This window comes from Oncorhynchus mykiss, chromosome 1 (assembly GCF_013265735.2).
Source record: "Oncorhynchus mykiss isolate Arlee chromosome 1, USDA_OmykA_1.1, whole genome shotgun sequence".
Taxonomy (NCBI): domain Eukaryota; kingdom Metazoa; phylum Chordata; class Actinopteri; order Salmoniformes; family Salmonidae; genus Oncorhynchus; species Oncorhynchus mykiss.
The window spans coordinates 42471376-42491770 of record NC_048565.1 but is presented as its reverse complement, the minus strand read 5'-3'; the positions used below and the strand labels follow the sequence as shown (position 1 = coordinate 42491770).

The window sequence follows — 20395 nt, the reverse complement described above, 5'->3', positions numbered from 1 at the left end:
AGCCGTGGTGGAGGTCGAGTGGAGTGGACCTGCCCCATGGATTATAGCCTGGACCAAAATAAATCATTATAGAGAACTTTGTGCACAAAGCCAGAGTGACTGAGCACATTTTTATGTAACAGTTCCCTGGAAAATACATCCTTTCCTGAACAGGCATTATTTAGTTATCTGTTCATCTGAAATCATCATGGGCCGCTTTGATGTTAAGCCTATGTGTATGTGGCCTTTTGAACCTATCATAAATACAGCCAAACACTGCCCCGTGAATGTCACCACAATTACCTTTATGACACTAACACTATGCATTTACCAGTACAGACTCATTTCTGAGCGACACACAAGCACACGCACACTCACGTCGTATAGCATTGACAAAGGGCACCCAGTCCCAGACCTGCTCCAAATGTAGGTCGAAGAGGACAGATGAGGCCTGATGGGTAATACTCTGGTCAGTGTCAGCCCCCCCCCCCCCCCCCCCCCGCGCTACAAGAGGAAATGAAGGGATAATCTTCTCTCCACTCCTTAACCAGAAAACAAACAGCTCTGTATGGTTTTACTGGCCTGCTTCTTATCCAAGAGGAAAAACAACATATACGGTGCCTTCAGAAAGTATTCTCATCCCTTGACTTTTTCCACATGTTGTTGTGTTACAAAGTGGGATTAAAATGGACTTAATTGTCATTTTTTGTTAACGATCATGGCAGCGATTACAGCTGTGAGTGTTTTTTTTAGTAAGTCTCTCGATTGTACAATATTTGCCCATTCTTTTTAAAATTATTCAAGCTCTGTCAAGTTGGTTGTTCATAATTGCTAAACAGCTATTTAAGTCATAGATTTAAATACAATGTTTTAACTCCTTTTGCTCTCCAATTTCGTGCAACTCCCGTAAAGACTTGGGAGAGGAGAAGGTCTCGCGTGTCCTCCGAAACACAAGCCAACCGCACTGCTTCTTGACACAATGCCCACTTAACCCAGAAGCCAGCCACACCAATGTGTCAAAGGAAACACCGTACACTAGGCGACCGTGTCAGCGTGCACAGGAGTCACTAGTGCACGATGGGACAAGGACATCCCTGCCGGCCAAACCCTCCCCTAACCCGGACAACACTGGGCCAATTGTGCACCGCCCCATGGGTCTCCCGGTCACAGCCGGCTGCGACAGAGCCTGGATTCGAACCCAGAATCTCTAGTGGCACAGCTAGCACAGCCATGCAGTGCCTTAGACCTATGTTCCACTTGGGATTTAAGTTAAAACTGTAACTAGGCCACTCAGGAACATTCAACGTCATCTTGGTAAGCAACTCCAGTGTATATTTGGCCTTGTGTTTTAGGTTATTGTTCTGATGAAAGGATCTACCACTATCTGTTGGAAAGAAGACAAACAGATTTTTGCCTGTGCTTAGCTCTATTCTGTTTAATTTATCCCAAAAAAAAACTCCCTAGTCCTTTGTTACATACGCCTCTTGGAGGGAACGCAACACCCCGCTACATTTCAACTCCCAGTGGAGTGAAAAATGTATGTGATCGTAGGTGCGGGGAAGGACGACAGAGGCAGAGAGAAATACCGTTTACAGGGAATGTATTATTCATAAACACGGTAATGTGGGGAAAAGGGGCTGGACGGAACCAAAGCAAAGAAAGTAAAAGTTAAGGAATCCCCTCTCCTACCTTACCTGCCTTCCCACTTCTTACCTAACCTTTAGCACCACCTGGCACGCTAACCAAAATACAGGGGGTGGTCCGCCCAGGTCTTACCTAGCGTGCATAGACAGACTAAATTCTACAGGTTATGTATGCCCGCAGGCCTCTTGCCTAAACACTCCCAAGGTGCGGTGCAGTACAGTGTGGTGTGGTGCGGTGCGGTGCAGTGCGGTGCAGTACAGTGCGGTGCGGTGCAGTGCGGTGCAGTGTGGTGCAGTACAGTGCGGTGCAGTACAGTGTGGTGTGGTGCGGTGCGGTGCAGTGCGGTGCAGTGCGGTGCAGTACAGTGCGGTGCGGTGCAGTGCGGTGCAGTACAGTGCGGTGCGGTGCAGTGCGGTGAAGTGCGGTACAGTACAGTGCGGTGCGGTGCAGTGCGGTGCAGTGCGGTGCAGTGTGGTGCAGTACAGTGCGGTGCGGTGCGGTGCAGTGCGGTGCAGTACAGTGCGGTGCGGTGCAGTGCGGTGCAGTACAGTGCGGTGCAGTACAGTGCGGTGCGTTGAACAGAATCATTTACCAATACTTTAAGTAAAAAAATTCAATAACCAAAAACACTAAGAATTATTGGCATACACATACCTCTGAAGGAGCAGCTATAAAATAATATCAACAAAACTTTGTGTTCAGTGGCAATTTTAGCATGTAAATCTTGGTTGGTAATTTTTTTTAAATATGTGGGATGCATGCCAGCAAAGCCACTACACAACACAACACTAAACACTAGATTAATTGCACTATAACGGTGACAAACGGTGCCCACAAACTGTTAGGGCCTACATAAAGCTGTCCCAACAGCAGAGTCCCAACACCTTACCACTGCTACACCTGGCTATCAGCGGAGCCTTGTCTGGTAGGGAAACAGTTAATTCAGCCTCATTTACTGCCTTTTAAAAAAACATAGCTGATATAGCTGACTTGCTTAAACAAATGTGGTTTGACAATTACTGACAATTACTGACAATTACTGACAATTGAGATGGACAAGCTATGGCATAAGGGGATGGCAAGCGGATAAGAGGCAATCCGTAATTTTGATTAAGACATTAATGAGCGAGCGACGACGGACGTAGTCAATATAACTATTTGGTCAGCTTTTGAAATGTACAGCGACACAATTCAGAACATGGGCCGTTCTTACAGTGTTCTCCTTGTACACCAAGTCAAAACCGTAGTATAAACAAAGGGGGCATATAAGCAGACAATGAAAGCTCTTGCATTATTCGATGATTACATTTCTCTAAAACAGGTTGTAGGCTATGTGCACCACCGAGTTAGAACAGTAGGTGAAATTTAAGAGGTGAAAATAGACCAAATTATTAGGGTGAGGCACATTGAACGCCGTTTGGGTATTTGCGTGTCATAAAAGATACACGTCAAATAACACTATTTGACTCATTAAATAAGCTTTGAATTTGACATGTCAAATAAGACAATGCTATTATAGAATGTTGTGTGTGCTGAATTTGCACGTGCAAGCCAAGCGTCACCACTACTATCAGTAGCACTGTCAAAGCTGTACAGAAAAAATTCTGCAAACAATCACACACCGGCCACGAACGATGTGTTTACAATACTGCATTGGAGAAATAGACCAAGTTATTAGGGTGAGGCACATGGGCTACTAACAGCTTAGTACACAACGTACACTTAGTATTACTTTCTTAGCTACAGTATACATATCTCCCTGGCATATTATATAATTTATGCAGCAGTATACAATACATTTTTGGACTCACCTCACCTCACTTAAACAGGAAGGTGGCGCGGAAGTCCTTTGTGGGCAAATTCTGTCATCAAACTTTGTCATCAAAGTCTGGAATTCTCTGGATTTATAGTGGGAACTCGGAAAAAACACACACAACCACTCCTCTAAATAGCAGGCTAGTGATTGCTTGCAGTTTGCCACTGATTACTTCCAAACCACTCATTGTTGAATTAGCAATTTCCAAATTGCTGTGTATGTCCAATGGACAATGAGCACCCATACATTTTACCTATAAATTCTCTTCATTATTTATTTTTACATTTAACTAGGCAAGTCAGTTAAGAACAAATTCTTATTTACAATGACGGCCTACCCCAGATGAATCTGGGTCAATTGTGCACCGCCCTATGGGACTCCCAATCAAGGTCGGATGTGATACAGTAACCAGAGACTGTAGTGACACCTCTTGCACTGATATGCAGTGCTCCACTCGGGAGCCCTATGACAAGGATTTTTAAAAATTGCCAACAGATTGTAGGCTTTCTTTTTTTAATTTCACCTTTATTTAACCAGGTAGGCCAGTTGAGAACAAATTCTCATTTACAACTACAACCTGGCCAAGATAAAGCAGTGTGACAAAAACAACAACACAGAGTTACACATGGGATAAACAAACGTACAGTCAATAACACAATAGAAAAATCTGTATACAGTGCATGCAAATGAAGTAAGGAGGTAAGGCAATAAATAGGCCAATAGTGGCAAAGTAATTACAATTTAGCAATTTACACTGGAGTGATATATGTGCAGATGAGGATGTGCAAGTAGAAATACTGGTGTGCAAAAAAGCAGAAAAACAAAAACAAATATAGGGATGAGGTAGGTAGTTGGTTGGATGGGCTATTTACAGATTGGCTGTGTACAGCTGCAGCGATCGGTAAGCTGCTCTGACAGCTGACGGTTAAAGTTAGCGAGGGAGATATAAGTCTCCAACTTCAGTGATTTTTGCAATTCGTTCCAGTCATTGGCAGCAGAGAACTGGAAGGAAAGGCAGCCAAAGGAGGTGTTGGCTTTGGGGATGACCAGTGAAATATACTTGCTGGAGCCCGTGCTACGGGTGGGTGTTCCTATGGTGACCAGTGAGTTGAGATAAGGCGGAGCTATACCTAGCAAAGACTTATAGATGACCTGGAGCCAGTGGATTTGAAGTCATTTTATCTGTGGTCAATGACCTTGAGTCTTCTTGGAAGGGTACTTATAATATAACTCTATGGCAGGAGACAAAGGGCTAAAATGATTGATGTCTACTCTTACTAAGGACTTAGACTTGGCCTGTGACGGTAGTGTCTCCACGAGTGACAGAACACTGAGCCAATCAGTGCCATGCTCCTATTTCCTGCTGGCTTGCCCCACCACCACAGAAAGCACTGAGCTAGGCTGAAACACCTGCATTTTGGAGCTGCCTTACTCAGGAAAACAAAAAAGAGACCAGGTTTGTATGGAGGCTTTATTAACTCAATGATATCATTTTTTTTTTTACATAGTTTACAAACTGATATGTGACACATATTAATGCCAAAATAACATGCCCCCCCCCAAAAAAAAAAATATATATATAATTTATTTTTACTTCTAAAAATGTGGAGCTCAAAATAGGTGGGGCACTGAATGACGGGTCACCACTAGCTGTGTTGAATTTGCCCCAAACATAACGCTTTGTATTCAGGACTTAAAGTTCATTTCTGTGCCACATTTTGTGCAGTAATAAGTGCCTTGTTGCAAATAGGAAGCATGTTTTGGAATATTTTTATTCAGTACATGCTTCCTTCTTTTCACTCTGTCATTTTGGTTAGTATTGTTGAGTAACTACAATGAGTTGATCCATCCTCAGTTTTCTCATATCACAAGCATTAAAAACTCTGTAACTGTTTTAAAATCACCATTGGCTTCATGGTGAAATCCCCGAGAAGTTTCCTTCCTCTCCGGCAACAAAGTTTGGAAGGACGCCTGTATCTTTCTAGTGACTGGGTGTATTGATACACCATCCAAAGCCTAAAGAATGACTTCACCATGCTCAAAGGGATATTCAGTGTCTCTTTTTTTTGTTTTTTTACACATCTACCTATCGGTGCCCTTCTTTGCCAGGCATTGAAAAACCTCTGTGGTCTTTGTGGTTGAATCTGTGCTTGAAATGCATTACTCCATTAAGGGACCTTACAGATAATTGTATGTTTGGGGTACAGAGATGGGTTAGTCATTCAAAAATTCTGTTAACCACTATTATTGAACACAGAATGCGTCCATGCAACTTATTATGTGATTTGTTAAGCACAATTTTACTCTTATTTAGGCTTGCCATAACAAAGGGGTTGAATATTTATTGACTCAAGACATTTCAGCTTTACATTTTCTATTGATTTCTAAAAATGTTCTACATACAAAATTCCACTTTGACATTATTGGTTATTGATCAGTGACACAAAATCTAAATGTAATCCATTTTGAATTCAGACTGTAACACAACAAACTGTGAATCATTTCTGAAGGTACTGTACCTAGACTACTATTTAAGATGGCCTACTAGCATAGACATAGCCTACATATTCACCACTGGTTACTAAGCTTCTATTTAAAATGAGATGGGTAGAGTAGAGGGAGATACTGTAGTGTTTCCCTATTTGCATATTTCGGTTAGCCTCTACCTCGTTCTCCAACTAAAGAGACTGTTGGGACACATACAGAGTGTTAGATCATGATGAGAGTTTTTTTTTCTTATTAACCTCATTTCCATTTCAAATGAAATGGAGGCATAGCACTCTATAAAAATGTATCTCATATGGTCTTATGTGAGATTATTCCAGAACAAGCTTTTAAATGACACATTCAGGGTGATATCAATTACTCTAAGTCCCTTTCAAGTCTAAACACCTTTTGCTATCATCTACACAGGCTGCCGAAAACAATAATCTGCAGTGTCAGATATAAAATAAACATCTCACACCAACACATTATCAACATAATCACCTCTCTGCAGAGTGTGTGTGTGTGTGTGTGTGTGTGCATGTGCCTCACACCTGCTCTCCACAGACTAGGCAGTGCCTAAACAGCAACAAAGCTGCTCTCTGTGTGAACACTATTAGACTCCTCGCTCCCACCAACGTGGTGTAACCCAAACAGCGGAGTTTGCTATAGGCAAAACATACTTTAAGAAGTAGGGGAGAAGAAAGCCCTACCCAGCAAGTCATCTGTTTCTAATGCTGGGCCCGCTGGTGTGGATTACAGGGATGAAGAACTCAGCCTGACCCCACATCTCCATCCCGGGGAAAATGGTAGCCTTGGTGGGGCGGGGGGAGCGGTCCGGGAGTCTGTTTACAGTCCATCTACATGTTCACAGTCCCTCTACATGTTCACAGTCACTCTACATGTTCACAGTCACTCTACATGTTCACAGTCACTCTACATGTTTACAGTCCCTCTACATGTTTACAGTCCCTCTACATGTTTACAGTCCCTCTACATGTTTATAGTCCATCTACATGTTTACAGTCCCTCTACATGTTTACAGTCCCTCTACATGTTTACAGTCCCTCTACATGTTCACAGTCCCTCTACATCTTCACAGTCCCTCTACATGTTTACAGTCCCTCTACATGTTTACAGACCCTCTACATCTTCACAGTCCCTCACATTTTCACAGTCCCTCTACATGTTCACAGTCCCTCTACATGTTTACAGTCCCTCCTCAATGAGGGGTTTCTCTGGCTTGTTTTTCTAATAACACAACATCAAACACCTTTTTCTCAGAAACTAGTGTTTGAGACCGAAAATGTCTCTGCGGCAAATATTTCCCTGGTGCTGTCATTGTGGCGCTGTTACCGCCACGCTGTAAAGCAGCACACTACTCAACAGACCTGCCTTCTTAATCTTCAAAGCAGCACCACAACATGGGTGTTTTATCATATTAAACACGATAAGCAGCTGGTTTCTCAGCAAGCCTCAGAGTTTTAACTGTCCCCACATCTCACAGCAGAAAGGGGGAGGGTTAACACTGAGGAGAGAGAAAGAGAGAGAGAGACAGAGACAGAGAGAGAGAGAGAAAGAGAGAGAGAGAGAAATAGAGAGAGAGAGAGAAAGAGAGAGAGAGAAAGAGAGAGAGAGAGAGAGAGAGAGAGAGAGAGAGAGAAAGAGAGACAGAGAGAGACAGAGAGAGACAGAGTGGCACAGAGCTGTCCCATCTAAACCTTTTCAAACCCTATTTTTTATCAAACCAACTGCCAGATCTCTCTTGGGAAAGAGGCTTTTTGACCTCAGTGGGATTTCCTGTTTAAATTAAGGTGATAGAATTGGATCTTACCTGTAGTATCTGGACTGCAGGTAGGTGGAGCACACGGCTTTGGACACGTGGCTGGCCGAGCCAAAGTCGATGACCTTGACGCGGTAGGGCTGCCTGGAGGGATCCACCAACATGATGTTCTCCGGCTTCAGGTCAGCGTGAATCAGGCCCAGGCTCTTGAGTTTCATCAGGGCCGTGGCCACCTGCTGCAAGACCGGTCTGATGTACTTCAACGGCAGCGGACTGAATTTGTTCTGCTTGAGGAAGTCGTACAGGTTCTGCTCCAGCATCTCGAACACCAGGCACGTGTGGTTTTTGTGCTGGAAGCACTCGTAGGCACGCACAAAGTTGTAGTCATCTGCACTCTCCGTGCTCAACCGGGCCAGGATGCTCACCTCGATCTGGCCCTGGCGCGCGTATGACGGGTGGTTCTTCAGGATCTTGATGGCAACAATCTCGTTGGTGCCCCTCTTCCAGCACTTGACCACCTGGCCGAAGGTGCCTCTGCCTAAGAACTCTAGCACCTCATAGGTGTTGGTCATGGAGCAGACCACCTCGTGCTGCACCAACTGGTAGTCCCCTTCATTGTTGGAACCACTGTTCTTGGAGGTGGCTGTCGATGTGGCCGTTGCCGTGGCCGTAGCCACAGTGGCCCCGCTGGCTGCGTTCTGGATCATCGTTGTGCCACTGCCGTGTTCCTCGATGATCGTCACGCTGCTGTTGCTGTTGTCAAGCTCCTCACTCTTGCGCTTAAGCCCGCATCGCTGGTAGGTGTCCAGCAGACTGACGGTGCTGCGACGGGTCAGGTTGTGGATGGCTCCACCACTTCCTCCTCCGCTTCCGCCTCCACTGCCGCTACTGCTACCGGCCAAGCCCAACAGAGGCCCCAGAGGCCCTGCGGTGCCCGAGGTACTGCTGGCCGAGGCGACCACGATGTGCCCCGCGCTAGACGGGAAGATGAGCGCTGGCTGCTCGTAGGGCAGAGAAGAGTTGATGCCAAGAGGGGTGGCGTGGGACACTTGCTGCTTGCTGTTCTGACTGTAGACGACTTTGCTGTGCGTGCCGTACCCTGTCATATCCCAGTATGAACTCTGCTCCACCTTCAGCTTCTTCACGCTAAAGAAGGCACTTGACTGGAGAGTGTGAGGGGACAAGACTTGCACTTGCGAGGCCATACCTGGAAAAAAGGAGGGGAGGGGGAGAAGGGAGGAGGAGAGATAAAAAGTGAGAGGTAGGAATGTGAGACAGTGCTTGAAACACGAGCGGGCGTCTTTAAATAAAGAGAGCTTAGGTCAGGGCTGGTCGTTACAGCGCTCAGCTAGGCCCATGCTGACACATCAATGCCTCACTCAACCGACACGGTACACTGGACACTTAGATTCACATGAGTTATTTCACAGTTTAAGGCAACTATTCATAATTAAGTATCATGTATACTATTCATGGCAAGAGAGAGAGTGTGCATATATGTTTTAAAAGTATTTATACAACGGGTGGGTCTAATCCTGAATGCTGATTGGATGCGCATTCCAGACGGTGTCTATTCCACAAATTACCACCGGCTAAATCTATGACGTTAAAATGCCTATTTACTCTGTTCCGTCTGACTGAGCAATCCACTGTCTCATCAGCCCAGTCAGGGAAGTTAAAAACTTGATCTCCACTATAAAAATCATCTAGACATTATCTCACATTTCTTTTAGACTAACATTTAGTTTTCAACAGCGGAGATTTGTATAAACCTTGCTGTCTGGTCTCTCCGACATTTGCAACATTGTTTCAATATTCAAATTCGATCTCCAACTGTCCCATAGTAATGAACAAGTAGGGGTCGAGAGTCGGGACGAGAGAGAGAGGCAGGCTGCGTTTCTCAGCCAGTTGAAATCATGAATCAGCTGGCGAAATTTTTATGGTATATACAAAAAAATGTCAATTGAAAAAAGGTCAAACGAAACAAAGTGCAGCTAGTTTGCTGTCTTTCCAGCTTCAGTTTGAAGTTCTTGTGTTAGCTGTGTTGTTGGCTAGCTCCTCTGAACAAGTGTCCTAACGAGAGAGGACATTTTCTATGCCAGGCGAAATTGTGCCTCATTAGTTCATTGTTATGGATGTATCCAAATAAATGTCACTAGAAAACAGCTTAAACAGATGCAGCAACTGTTGTTATTCTGTCTGTACTGTTTGACGTGACTGTAAATTAGCCGTAGTTGGCTAGCTAGCAAGCAAGGGATAAGAATGTTGCCAGCCAGTATGGCAATGGAACATTTAGAACGAGCAACTGGGTCGCGTCCATAGACACAGAACAAAAAGACTGAACGACTGAGTCGCATCTCTGGCAACCGAACCAATAGAACGAACGACCAGCCGGCTTGGGTAGGATGAAATAGTATGAATAAATTAATCAAAATAACGTTTTTAATGAAAATAAGTCAATCATTACTTGAATATGTTGGTAACCCGTTGAATAAAAGTGATAATGCCCTCAAAGCCCATGTTTGTAGGATATATTGGCAACACCCGTGCCAACATATCCTCCAAACACAGGTGCAGCATTATCACTTAAATCCAGTATTGGGACGTGCTTCATTATAGGATACATATAAGGTTTAAACAGGAACTTTGTGTATGAATGATGACTATATAGATATGATATATATTCAGAGGAAATACCATTTCTCTTCTGTTCCCATCTGGACTAATGTAAACAGAGCTCTTGCAAATACTCATTCATAGGGAGCTCAGAGAATCATCAGAGGAATACAGAAATGTGCACCAAAATGTTTCAAGGAATGATAGAAATTTCCTCCGCAAAAAGCAAAATGACAACCCAGACCCTGCATCTGTTGGTACAGAGAAAGAGAGGGAGAGAGAAAAACCTTCATCTACTTTCCAGACAACAGAGAAGCATTTCAACTCCATCTTAACCTCAGATCCTGAAGACAACAAATCAAACCGGTAAACTGCGAGGCACTGAGCTCGTGGGAATCGGCTGCCTCAGAAGCAAAAAAGGGCACAAAAATAACCAGCTCAAACAGGGTTTTTAGCAATGATGTTTGTAGCACTGAAATTATTATTGCAGCACAAGCTTGCTTACATGCAGGCCTCGGTACTGCTATATTTACAGTCTCCCATGTACCACGAATTAGTGTACTAACACATTTAAGAGCTACCACTGTGTACATCTTCACTCACACTCACAATGCCATTTGTAAACATAAACAAAATCCACACACATACTCAAAATCCTTAAACACCCACGCATGCACACAGTGAGTACAGTATATACAGTACCAGACATAGCCCTAGCCTAATGCTAAAACCAATCATGCTTTCCTGTCTCATTATAGATGACTAAGCACACATTGACTCTGGATCTCTGTGCAGAGATCCAGGAGCTAATGAGTAGAACATTTCCCCAACGTTTCGGAGGAGTTCCCGAAATGATGATTCAGGAGTGTGTTGGGGACAGGGAGCGGAGGGAGGAGACGTGCTTAGTCACTCTGTCATTATTCCATTTTTGAGTTCTGATAGATTATTAATTCACTGCAAATCTCCTCTCCTCCTCTTCATCCTCCTCCCTCCTCTTCCTCCTTCCTTCCCTCCTAACAAATGTCTGTCTGACCCGATATAGCCAGGGACACTGGTCATCCTAACGGTCATCTGGTCTTAACCTTAATGCTGCACGCTGAAGCCGACGGCTGTAGGCTTGTTGATTAAAGGAATAGTTCAGGATTTTGGCAATGAGGCCCTTGCCCTTGGTACGCTAGCTGTACCCGAAGACTTCCAGTCTTTGTGGTAAGTTAGTTAGCATTGGCTCGAGAAACTACCCCTAACTTCCTACATACTGGATGCAGATACATAACCATGATACTCACGAGTTCATCTGACTCTGGAGAAGCAGTTAAAGGGCTTCATTGACGAAACCCCACACTATCCCTTCAAACATATTACCAGGGGCTACTTGCTAGACTGAAGCTTAATCAAACTACTCGTCTTGCCTAAGGGTTCCCCTATAGCCCTAGACACCCCTCTCTGTCCCCCACTCCGGACTGGTCTGTGTGGACGGCCGCTGTAGAATTTAGACCCACCAGGCCGCTTTGTAACAACGTGTGGATGGATGGAGTAATGAAGACTGTCCGCTGGGCTATTAGGAGCAAGGCACTCAGCTAATCACATAAGACACCAGGGCCAGATGTCACTTGGATTACCCACCGATTCCTTAGCTGGGCACTTTGCTGCTCAAAATAATTTGGGCACCGTAGTCACTAGTCACCAGTGCTGCTGCTGCTGCGTGGGACTGACTGAGAGCCTATGGGAGGAGAATAAGATACGATGGAGCATTGGCCTACTGTTCTGACGGTGATGGAACATTCCAGGATTATAGCACTATGATTAGGGATGACCAACAGTAACTGCATCAGCCAGGCAGCTTTGGGATTATGGCTTTAGGCTCAAATTGTAACGGCTCTTTCCATAGCAGCGCCATCGCCATCTGAAATTCCCCTCAAACTGACGTTAGTTATCAGTCATTGACTCCTGTTGGTTACTGTTCTGTTATAGGTGTCCAAACTTGAGCCACATGGGTAAATGTAGGCGCCAGCCAGGAGACTTGCCTAACTTGGGAAACTGTATATTCTGAGGAAATACTTGGGAATCTGAACAGATATATTCTGATTAAATACTTACGAAACATGGCGAATTCAACGTATCCATGACTCACTAGGGCAACTCTGAGAGCAGGGAAAGTTACAGTTAACACAACTGAAGGGTTGAATAAAGAGTAACTGACTTAGAGACAGATAAGTATTTAAATGAACAAACAGAATAGGGTCAAACGGCTGGAACGTTATCTCTGAACAACATGCATAGGCAACAATGTGCACAATAGTACCTCACTGGAATGTCGGAACGCATTAATCACCGTATTGAATCGCCACTTAACTTCAAAACTGTTTCAAATCTGAACCCTGAACACGTAACAACCACCTCCCTTTTTGTTGTTGTTAATTGTTGGCTTTTTATATTTAAACCAACGTTGTAGTCTACAAAGCTTCCAAATGCCCTCATTTGTTTGAATTTCTGAACTCTGTGCCAAACACAAAACAGTAAAGGGCCCATTGTTTGACATTTACAATGTTGGAATGCCTTGAGTAGCCTGCCTCTCCATTTAAAATACCTTAAAGAGCATGGTGTGTTTAGTGCACTGCAATTAAGCAGCATTCCACAGTGGCACTTCCCCCTGTTCAGAGGCAGTATGCTGAAATGGTAATGTTCAATGTCTTCAGGGGGGATTATGTCCTCTTTCAAAGGTTCATCTGCTTTTTGGGAGGATCAACTCTATTCTACACTCTTAGAAAAAAGGGTTTCAAAGGGGTTCCCTCGGCAAGGGTTCTACATGGAACCAACATGGTTCATTATTGAACCCGGAAGGGTTCTACATGGAACCAGAAAGGGTTCTTCAAAGGGTTCTCCTATGGGGCAGCCCAAAAAAATACATTTAGACAGGTAGCCTAGTGGTTAGAGTGTTGGAATAGTAACTGAAAGGTTGCAAGATCAAATCCCCAAGCTGACAAGGTAAAAATCTGTTGTTCTGCCCCTGAACAAGGCAGTTAACTCACTGTTCCCAGGCCGTCATTGAAAATAAAAATTTGTTCTGACTTGCCTAGTTAAATAAAAGTAAAATATAATATTTTTTTCCCTAAGAGTGTGCGCGGGAGGCCGACGGAGGGAGGATGGAAGGAAGGAGGGGGAAAGAAAGGCTGGAGGCCCTCTTGATCTGACTGGGTCCTGTGTGCTTGGCCGTTTTAATAAAGGCCTGTATAGTGGTATGCATGACAACGAGCCGTGCAGCACTCTTATCTAGAGGAGAGAGGAGGAATCAAATACACAACCCTTCCTCAGTCATAGCGGGACCCTTCTCAGAGCTAACCCTCTGTGAATGTAGCAGAAACTAAGTCCAAGTTAAGACCTGGAACTCTATGTCCATGGTCCTGAACCATCCCCCTCAGCAGAATGGACAAGCTGGACACTGGACAAGGAGTCCATGTGCAGTCTGCAAGAGATCACCAGAGGCCCATCTGAGGGTTGTCTGTCTCTTAGGGATGATCCAGGACATTAAGGCATCTGTAGGAATCATCAGAGCGCATGGGGGGCAGATCACTGGTTAATGACTTGACCTCTGTCCGTCGAGACAAAGCATTAGCTCCCCTCGGCTCTGATGGGGACAGTGGCGTGAGAGAAGAGAGGGAGCAGAACCCCTCCAACCCCTACCCTTCTCTGCTGTCCACTCTACTCAGCATCAGGGTCATCGCTATCCACCCCCCTTCCAGGAGAGAGAGACTCTCTCTGACTCTCTTGTCTGTCCGTCTGTCCACACCCGTCCTTCAGGTCCCACAGCAGAGCCTCTCCTGTGCCATAAGCAGCACAGAGCAAGCCAACCTCTCAGGGGACTGGAGGTGAAAATGAATGCAGCGGTGAAGAGGAACATATTGTCTGTTTGGAGCAAGCCAATAAGCCATGTCATTCAGCCTGGCCTTGTGAGTCTGTCTGCCTGGAACAGTCCTTAGAGGGGGTGCTAGGGCCTGTCGCTCCCCCACTGTCTCACATAAACACACACTACTCCAGGCCACTATTGACCACCCGGTCCACTTTTATAGCTCCCATCTCAGCTTATTTATAGAATAATTCCTCAGAGAGGCAGTCAGGGACAGCTAGTTAGCAGGCCACAGCCTCAGTACACAACAAAGTTCCTGTTCAACCTACAGGTAACTACTGCTGGCGGACTAGCTACCATACACACATGCTACAACACAAATCCATAAGGTCACTTGTAGCCAATGCATTCCAAATCGTCTTTATAATGAATAACAAATAGTCTACTACCTAGGTGGTGGCCATGAACACGCATCTAAACGAAAAACAAAGCAGCCGATCAGCAGTGGTTAGATAATAGATTACAGCTTGTTATTCACATGTAAAGTGCAGACGCTATAAAAAGCCACCTCTATGAGGCACCTTTGGCATGGTTTCATTCTGCCACAGCCTAACCTCTGCCTGTTTATTTATTAGACACATTTCAATAGATTATTTAAAGTTCCCAGAATTTTGCAACCCTAGCCTTGGGAGAGGGAGGGGGGAGAGAGGAGAGGGGTACAGGGCGATGGCAGCATGAGCTCTATTTGAGCAGTCTTTCTTATTAATGAAAAATCACGAGCAGGGCAATTGTACAAAGCACAGCACCCAACTTCCTCTCTACAGAGACAGTGAGAGAGAGGGAAATAGAGAGAGAGACAGGCAGGCAGACAGACATGCAGGCAGGCAGGCAGGCAGGCAGGCAGGCAGGCAGGCAGACAGACAGACAGACAGACAGACAGACAGACAGACAGACAGACAGAGAACCAGACCGATTATGATTTTTCATCGCCGAGGACCAAAAAAGCCGATACCGATTAATCGGACAATTTTTACATTTATTTGTAATAATGACAATTACAACAATATTGAATGAACACTTATTTTTAATTTAATATATTACATCAATAAAATCAATTTAGCCTCAAATAAATAATGAAACATGTTCAATTTGGTTTAAATAATGCAAAAACAAAGTGTTGGAGAAGAAAGTAAAAGTGCAATATGTGCCATGTAAGAAAGCTAACGTTTAAGTTCCTTGCTCAGAACATGAGAACATATGAAAGCTGGTGGTTCCTTTTAACATGAGTCTTCAATATTCCCTGGTAAGAAGTTTTAGGTTGTAGTTATTATAGGAATTATAGGACTATTTCTCTCTATACCATTTGTATTTCATTAACCTTTGACTATTGGATGTTCTTATAGGAACTTTAGTATTGCCAGTGTAACAGTATAGCTTCCGTCCCTCTCCTCGCTCCTACCTGGGCTCGAACCAGGAACACAACGACAACAGCCACCCTCGAAGCAGCGTTACCCATGCAGAGCAAGGGGAACAACCACTCCAAGTCTCAGAGTGAGTGACGTTTGAAACGCTATTAGCGCGCACCCCGCTAACTAGCTAGCCATTTCACATCGGTTACACCAGCCTCATCTCAGGCTTGAAGTCATAACCAGCTGCTGGCAAAACGCACGAAAGTGCTCTTTGAATGAATGCTTACAAGCCTGCTGCTGCCTACCATCACTCAGTCAGACTGCTCTATCAAATCATAGACTTAATTATAACATGATAACACACAGAAATACGAGCCTTAGGTCATTAATATGGCAAGACGTTTATTCTTTCAGTGAAATACGGAATCGTTCCGTATTTAATCTAATGGGTGGCAACCAAAAGTCTAAATATTCCTGTTACATTGCACAACTTTCAATGTTATGTCATAATTACGTAACATTCTGGCAAATTAGGCGGCCCAAACTGTTGCATATACACTGACTCTGCGTGCAATGAACGCAAGAGAAGTGACACAATTTCACCTGGTTAATATTGCCTGCTAACCTGGATTTCTTTTAGCTAAATATGCAGGTTTAAAAATATATACTTCTGTGTATTGATTTTAAGAAAGGCATTGATGTTTATGGTTAGGTACACATTGGAGCAACGATACGCACCGCATCGATTATATGCTACGCAGGACACGCTAGATAAACTAGTAATATCATCAACCATGTGTAGTTAACTTGTGATTATGATTGATTGATTGATTGTTTTTCATAAGATAGGTTTAATGCTAGCTAGCAACTTACCTTGGCTTACTGCATTCGCGTAACAGGCAGTCTCCTCGTGGAGTGCAATGAGAGGCAGGTGGCTAGAGCGTTGGACAAGTTAACTGTAAGGTTGCAAGATTAAATCCCCTGAGCTGACAAGGTAAAAATCTGTTGTTCTGCCCCTGAACGAGGCAGTTAACCCACCGTTCCTAGGCCGTCATTGAAAATAAGAATGTGTTCTTAACTGACTTGCCTAGTTAAATAAAGATTAAATAAAATCGGCCAAATCGGTGTCCAAAAATACAGATTTCCGATTGTTATGAAAACTTGAAATCGGCCCTAATTAATCGGCCATTCCGATTAATCGGTCAACCTCTAATAGAGACAGCAAGAGAGAGAGAGAGAGACAGAAACATAGCGAGACAGTGCAAGAGAGAGTGAGAGACAGAAACAGAAAGATGGAAAGAGAAAATAGAAAGGGAGAAAGCGTAACATTGCTGCTACACTAGGCATTGAACCCCACCATCCCTCTCAAAACGGCTCTCTTTTAACTACTGCTTCAGGACACCAGGCAAACACAGCGAGGCCATGCAGGGACACACACCTGATAAGCAGCCTGCCTTTCTTCTCTCTGCTTATCACCCATGTACAGTACCGACCCGACAGTACCGACCTCCACTGCAGGTTCTCTCCCACTCACTCCTAACGAGCTGCAGGACAGCAGGTTATTGTTTGTATCTATAGATACGTAGGCCTAAACATTCAGACACCAAGGCAGTCTAACGATATATGATATAATCGTGTGTGTGTGTGTGTGTGTGTGTGTGTGTGTGTGTGTGTGTGTGTGTGTGTGTGTGTGCACGTTGAGGTGGCATGTTTGCAGTTCTTGCAGTGCTGCAAGAGCTGATCAAAGGCTGCTGTGCCAGGTTACAAAACCCCAGAGAGAGACAGACTGAGGACACACATGCACACACGAACACAGACACACACAGACAACATATCAACCACCATAATTCAATCTAAAGATCGACCAATAATGGCCCTGTGGCATGTAAAGATTTCTGAAGAAACCATTAACTGTCATAGACCAGAATCAGATTGTGCCAGCCCTCCGCCAGCCAGCCGGACGACGCTCCGCTTCCCTTCCGTGACCAAGAACGGCCCATACTCTCTCGCTCCGTCAACCTACACGGTGGGCTCGCTCTCTGTTGTGTTGGTAAGGCCAACTCTGCTGCAACTCTGCCCAGTGCTTTTCCAATCGTTACTTCATCTAGTGCACAATGCTTCTCTCTGTCTATCTCATTTCTCTCTTTCTCTCTCTCTCTCTCATTTCTCTCTTTCTCTCTCTCTCTCTCTCTCTCTCGACCTACGAACATTTTCCAATGAAATGTAATTATCGACCCAGACCAAACAATCAACAGACAAGTAGAACAAGACAAAGATACCAAGCAGAGGGAATAAGGCCATAAACAATCACAGAGAAAATACATGGTTTGTAAATTAACTGGGTTGCAGACAGATAGTAATAGCATTTGCGAAGGGGCACATTTGTATTACCCTAATATGATTGTCATTGGGAAAGTATTTTAATGGCTTTGCACTTGTTTCATTTTCAATATTATGAGCAGAGCAGGATTTAAATCATCCATGCCCTCCATGATACTGTGCTGAAGATGGCAGGGAGAGAGAGAGAAAATAGAGAAAAGAAAGAGCGAGTGAGAGAGAGAGAGAGAGAGAGAGTGTGTGAGAGAGAGAGAGAGAGAGAGAGTGAAAGAGAGAGACAGTGAAAGAGAGAGAGTGTGAGAGAGAGAGAGAGAGAGAGAGAGAGAGTGAAAGAGAGAATGAAAGAGAGAGACAGAGAGTGAAAGAGAGAGACAGAGAGTGAAAGAGAGAGTGAAAGAGAGAGAGAGAGAGAGAGAAGGAGAGAGAAAGAGAAAAGAGAGACATATCCCATTGGAATAGCATTATCTGTCAATAGATTGTGGTTTCATAGACATCAAGAAGCACCAACCAGTCCAGTCCAGTCCACTATGGAGGAGCATTTCCTGGGGTTATGGGTGTGCTTTAACACAGGCGCCAGGGGCCAAGGAGGAACCCAGGGGTCAACAGCTCTGCACTAATCTCCAACAAACTGATGGAGCTACGCCTGTACGCCGGTACAACTCCCACCCATTGGAGAAACTGTACAGCCCAGCCTGGTCTCAACACCCTGCCAGGAATGAACCAAATACAGTGGGTGTGTGTATGTGTGCGTGTGCCCACAAAGCCCAGCAGGTATTTTGAGTGACAGACACCCATAGCCCGCCCCTGCGTCTCTGCCTCGTCGGGCGGTGAACCCCGACCACAGAAGAACCAGTCATACCCGATGAGTCACCCAGCGACCAATCAGCAGAGAGGCAGGCAAGGTGTTTTCAAAACATGTTTGATTTTGAGCAGCAGCATTTTCGGGGAAGTGGGCTGGCCTATTAGCCTGGTCTTGTCTGCTGGAGTGCAGATTGGACTGAAATACAGAATGTGTTGTAGGGATGCCATTGAGTCAATGTGTCGGATAATGATAAGAGACTAGTGCTACTCCCACTCCCTGCTCTGCTCTGAGATGGCCAGTCATGGAGGGGACAACAGCCCCTGTCTTGAAGCTCTTTATCCCTCACACGCCAGAGCAAACAATCAATGCCCACGTGTGGTTAGCCTTTCCTTTCCTTATTCCTTGTCTCCACCTCCTCCTATTCCTTTCTGTTGTCACATATAACTTAGGGATGAGGCAGATCATGGCACACATGCTTCCCCAGGTGACAAGGGGCATGATATTTCAGGGGAGGGGGTTGAAACTGAGCTGAAGACCAGGAAAGGGCCGTGGTGCAGTCATTTAGCAGCTTGGTTCCTGTTCCAATGAACTAACTGGTGGTTCTCTGAACAGGGGAGTAGCTCCCTCTCTGGAAGACCCTCCCACTCTCTTCACAGAATCCAGGAGAGGCCACAGCAACAGACCCATATCAAGCAGACAGCCACGGCCACACGGCGACACACCAACTCACGTGAATTACACCTACCATTTGAGGAGGGTATAGAGTTTTCAACTCAATGCGCGCTAAACATGGCAGAGACTGTCTGGTGACATAACTGCTGAGGTAATGAGGGAAACCAGCCAAGCAGCCAACTCAGCTCTCCACACAGTCTGGTTCACAGCCTATGCAACATAAGGACTTCAAGGATATTTACAGTGAGTATGATCACAAATAACCAGACCTGGGTACAACTCTAAAATCTTTCAAATACTTTGAGGGTTTGCTTTAGCCTGCCTGGAGTGCTCGATGGGCGAGTTTACACTATTCAATAACTTCCATTGCTCCAGGCAAGCTCAATCAAGCCCAGCTAAAGTATTTGAAATCATTTCAAAATGCATTTGAAACCAGATCTGCAAATACACATAACATCCAAAACAAGCTATGTAAATAGCCAAGCATCACTGTTAGTGACCACACTGTCTGCAAGCCAATAAGCATCATATCAGCTACTAGGGCGGAGGCCAGGCCTCAACTCCCTGACTCTGTCTATTTCAGGAAGTTAACGAGGCAAGAACAACAGTCCTGCAGTGCCGGAGATGGAGGACAAGCTTTCATATATCTAAAGGTCAGGTCTTGCCCTTTTTCTGAGGCGCATTCTCTGAAAAGCCAGAGCTTTTGCTAGCCCCTGCCTGAGCGCACAGCTGCCACGGCCCATCATGGAGGACGAGGGGTGCCTGTACGTGTGTTTGCGTGTGTGTGTGCCAATGCTCAATGTGAGGAGACAGGTTAGAGGAGACGGGTGCACCCCTGCAACCCTTCTGCACTCCCCTCCTCCTCCCCTGCACCCCCCACGACCTCTGAGAGCACCACGGAGGCCCATGGTTCTCTCCACCCCCCCTCGGTCTCTCCTTCATTTCCCCCTTTCTCTCTAACTCGCTCTGAAAAGAAGGGTCAGTTCTAAGAGCAGTCAGGCAGAGCTGT

The 20395-nt window shown here is 45.0% G+C and overlaps 1 protein-coding gene and 1 long non-coding RNA gene across 14 annotated transcripts in view; one reads left to right on the top strand and one right to left on the bottom strand.

Moving 5' to 3' along the window:
* LOC110532326 (homeodomain-interacting protein kinase 2) overlaps positions 1 to 20395 on the bottom strand; it is a 102789-nt gene that overhangs the window by 72956 nt on the left and 9438 nt on the right. For all 11 annotated transcript variants that reach the window (XR_005051748.1, XM_036977699.1, XM_036977718.1 and 8 more), the window contains exon 2: positions 7758 to 8913. Coding sequence is in view for 10 of the 11 variants with exons in the window: in XM_036977699.1 (XP_036833594.1) it covers positions 7758 to 8913 (1156 nt within the window). In the remaining variant the exon portion in view is untranslated. The remainder of the gene's footprint in view (positions 1 to 7757; positions 8914 to 20395) is intronic.
* Positions 18362 to 20395, top strand: part of LOC118964616 — a 5936-nt gene continuing 3902 nt past the window's right edge. For 2 of the 3 annotated variants that reach the window (XR_005051757.1, XR_005051753.1), the window contains exons 1-2: positions 19294 to 19629; positions 19970 to 20039. This is a non-coding gene — a long non-coding RNA (uncharacterized LOC118964616). Of the gene's footprint in view, positions 19630 to 19969; positions 20040 to 20395 lie in introns of all 3 variants that reach the window. The other variant, XR_005051754.1, reaches the window with a different exon arrangement.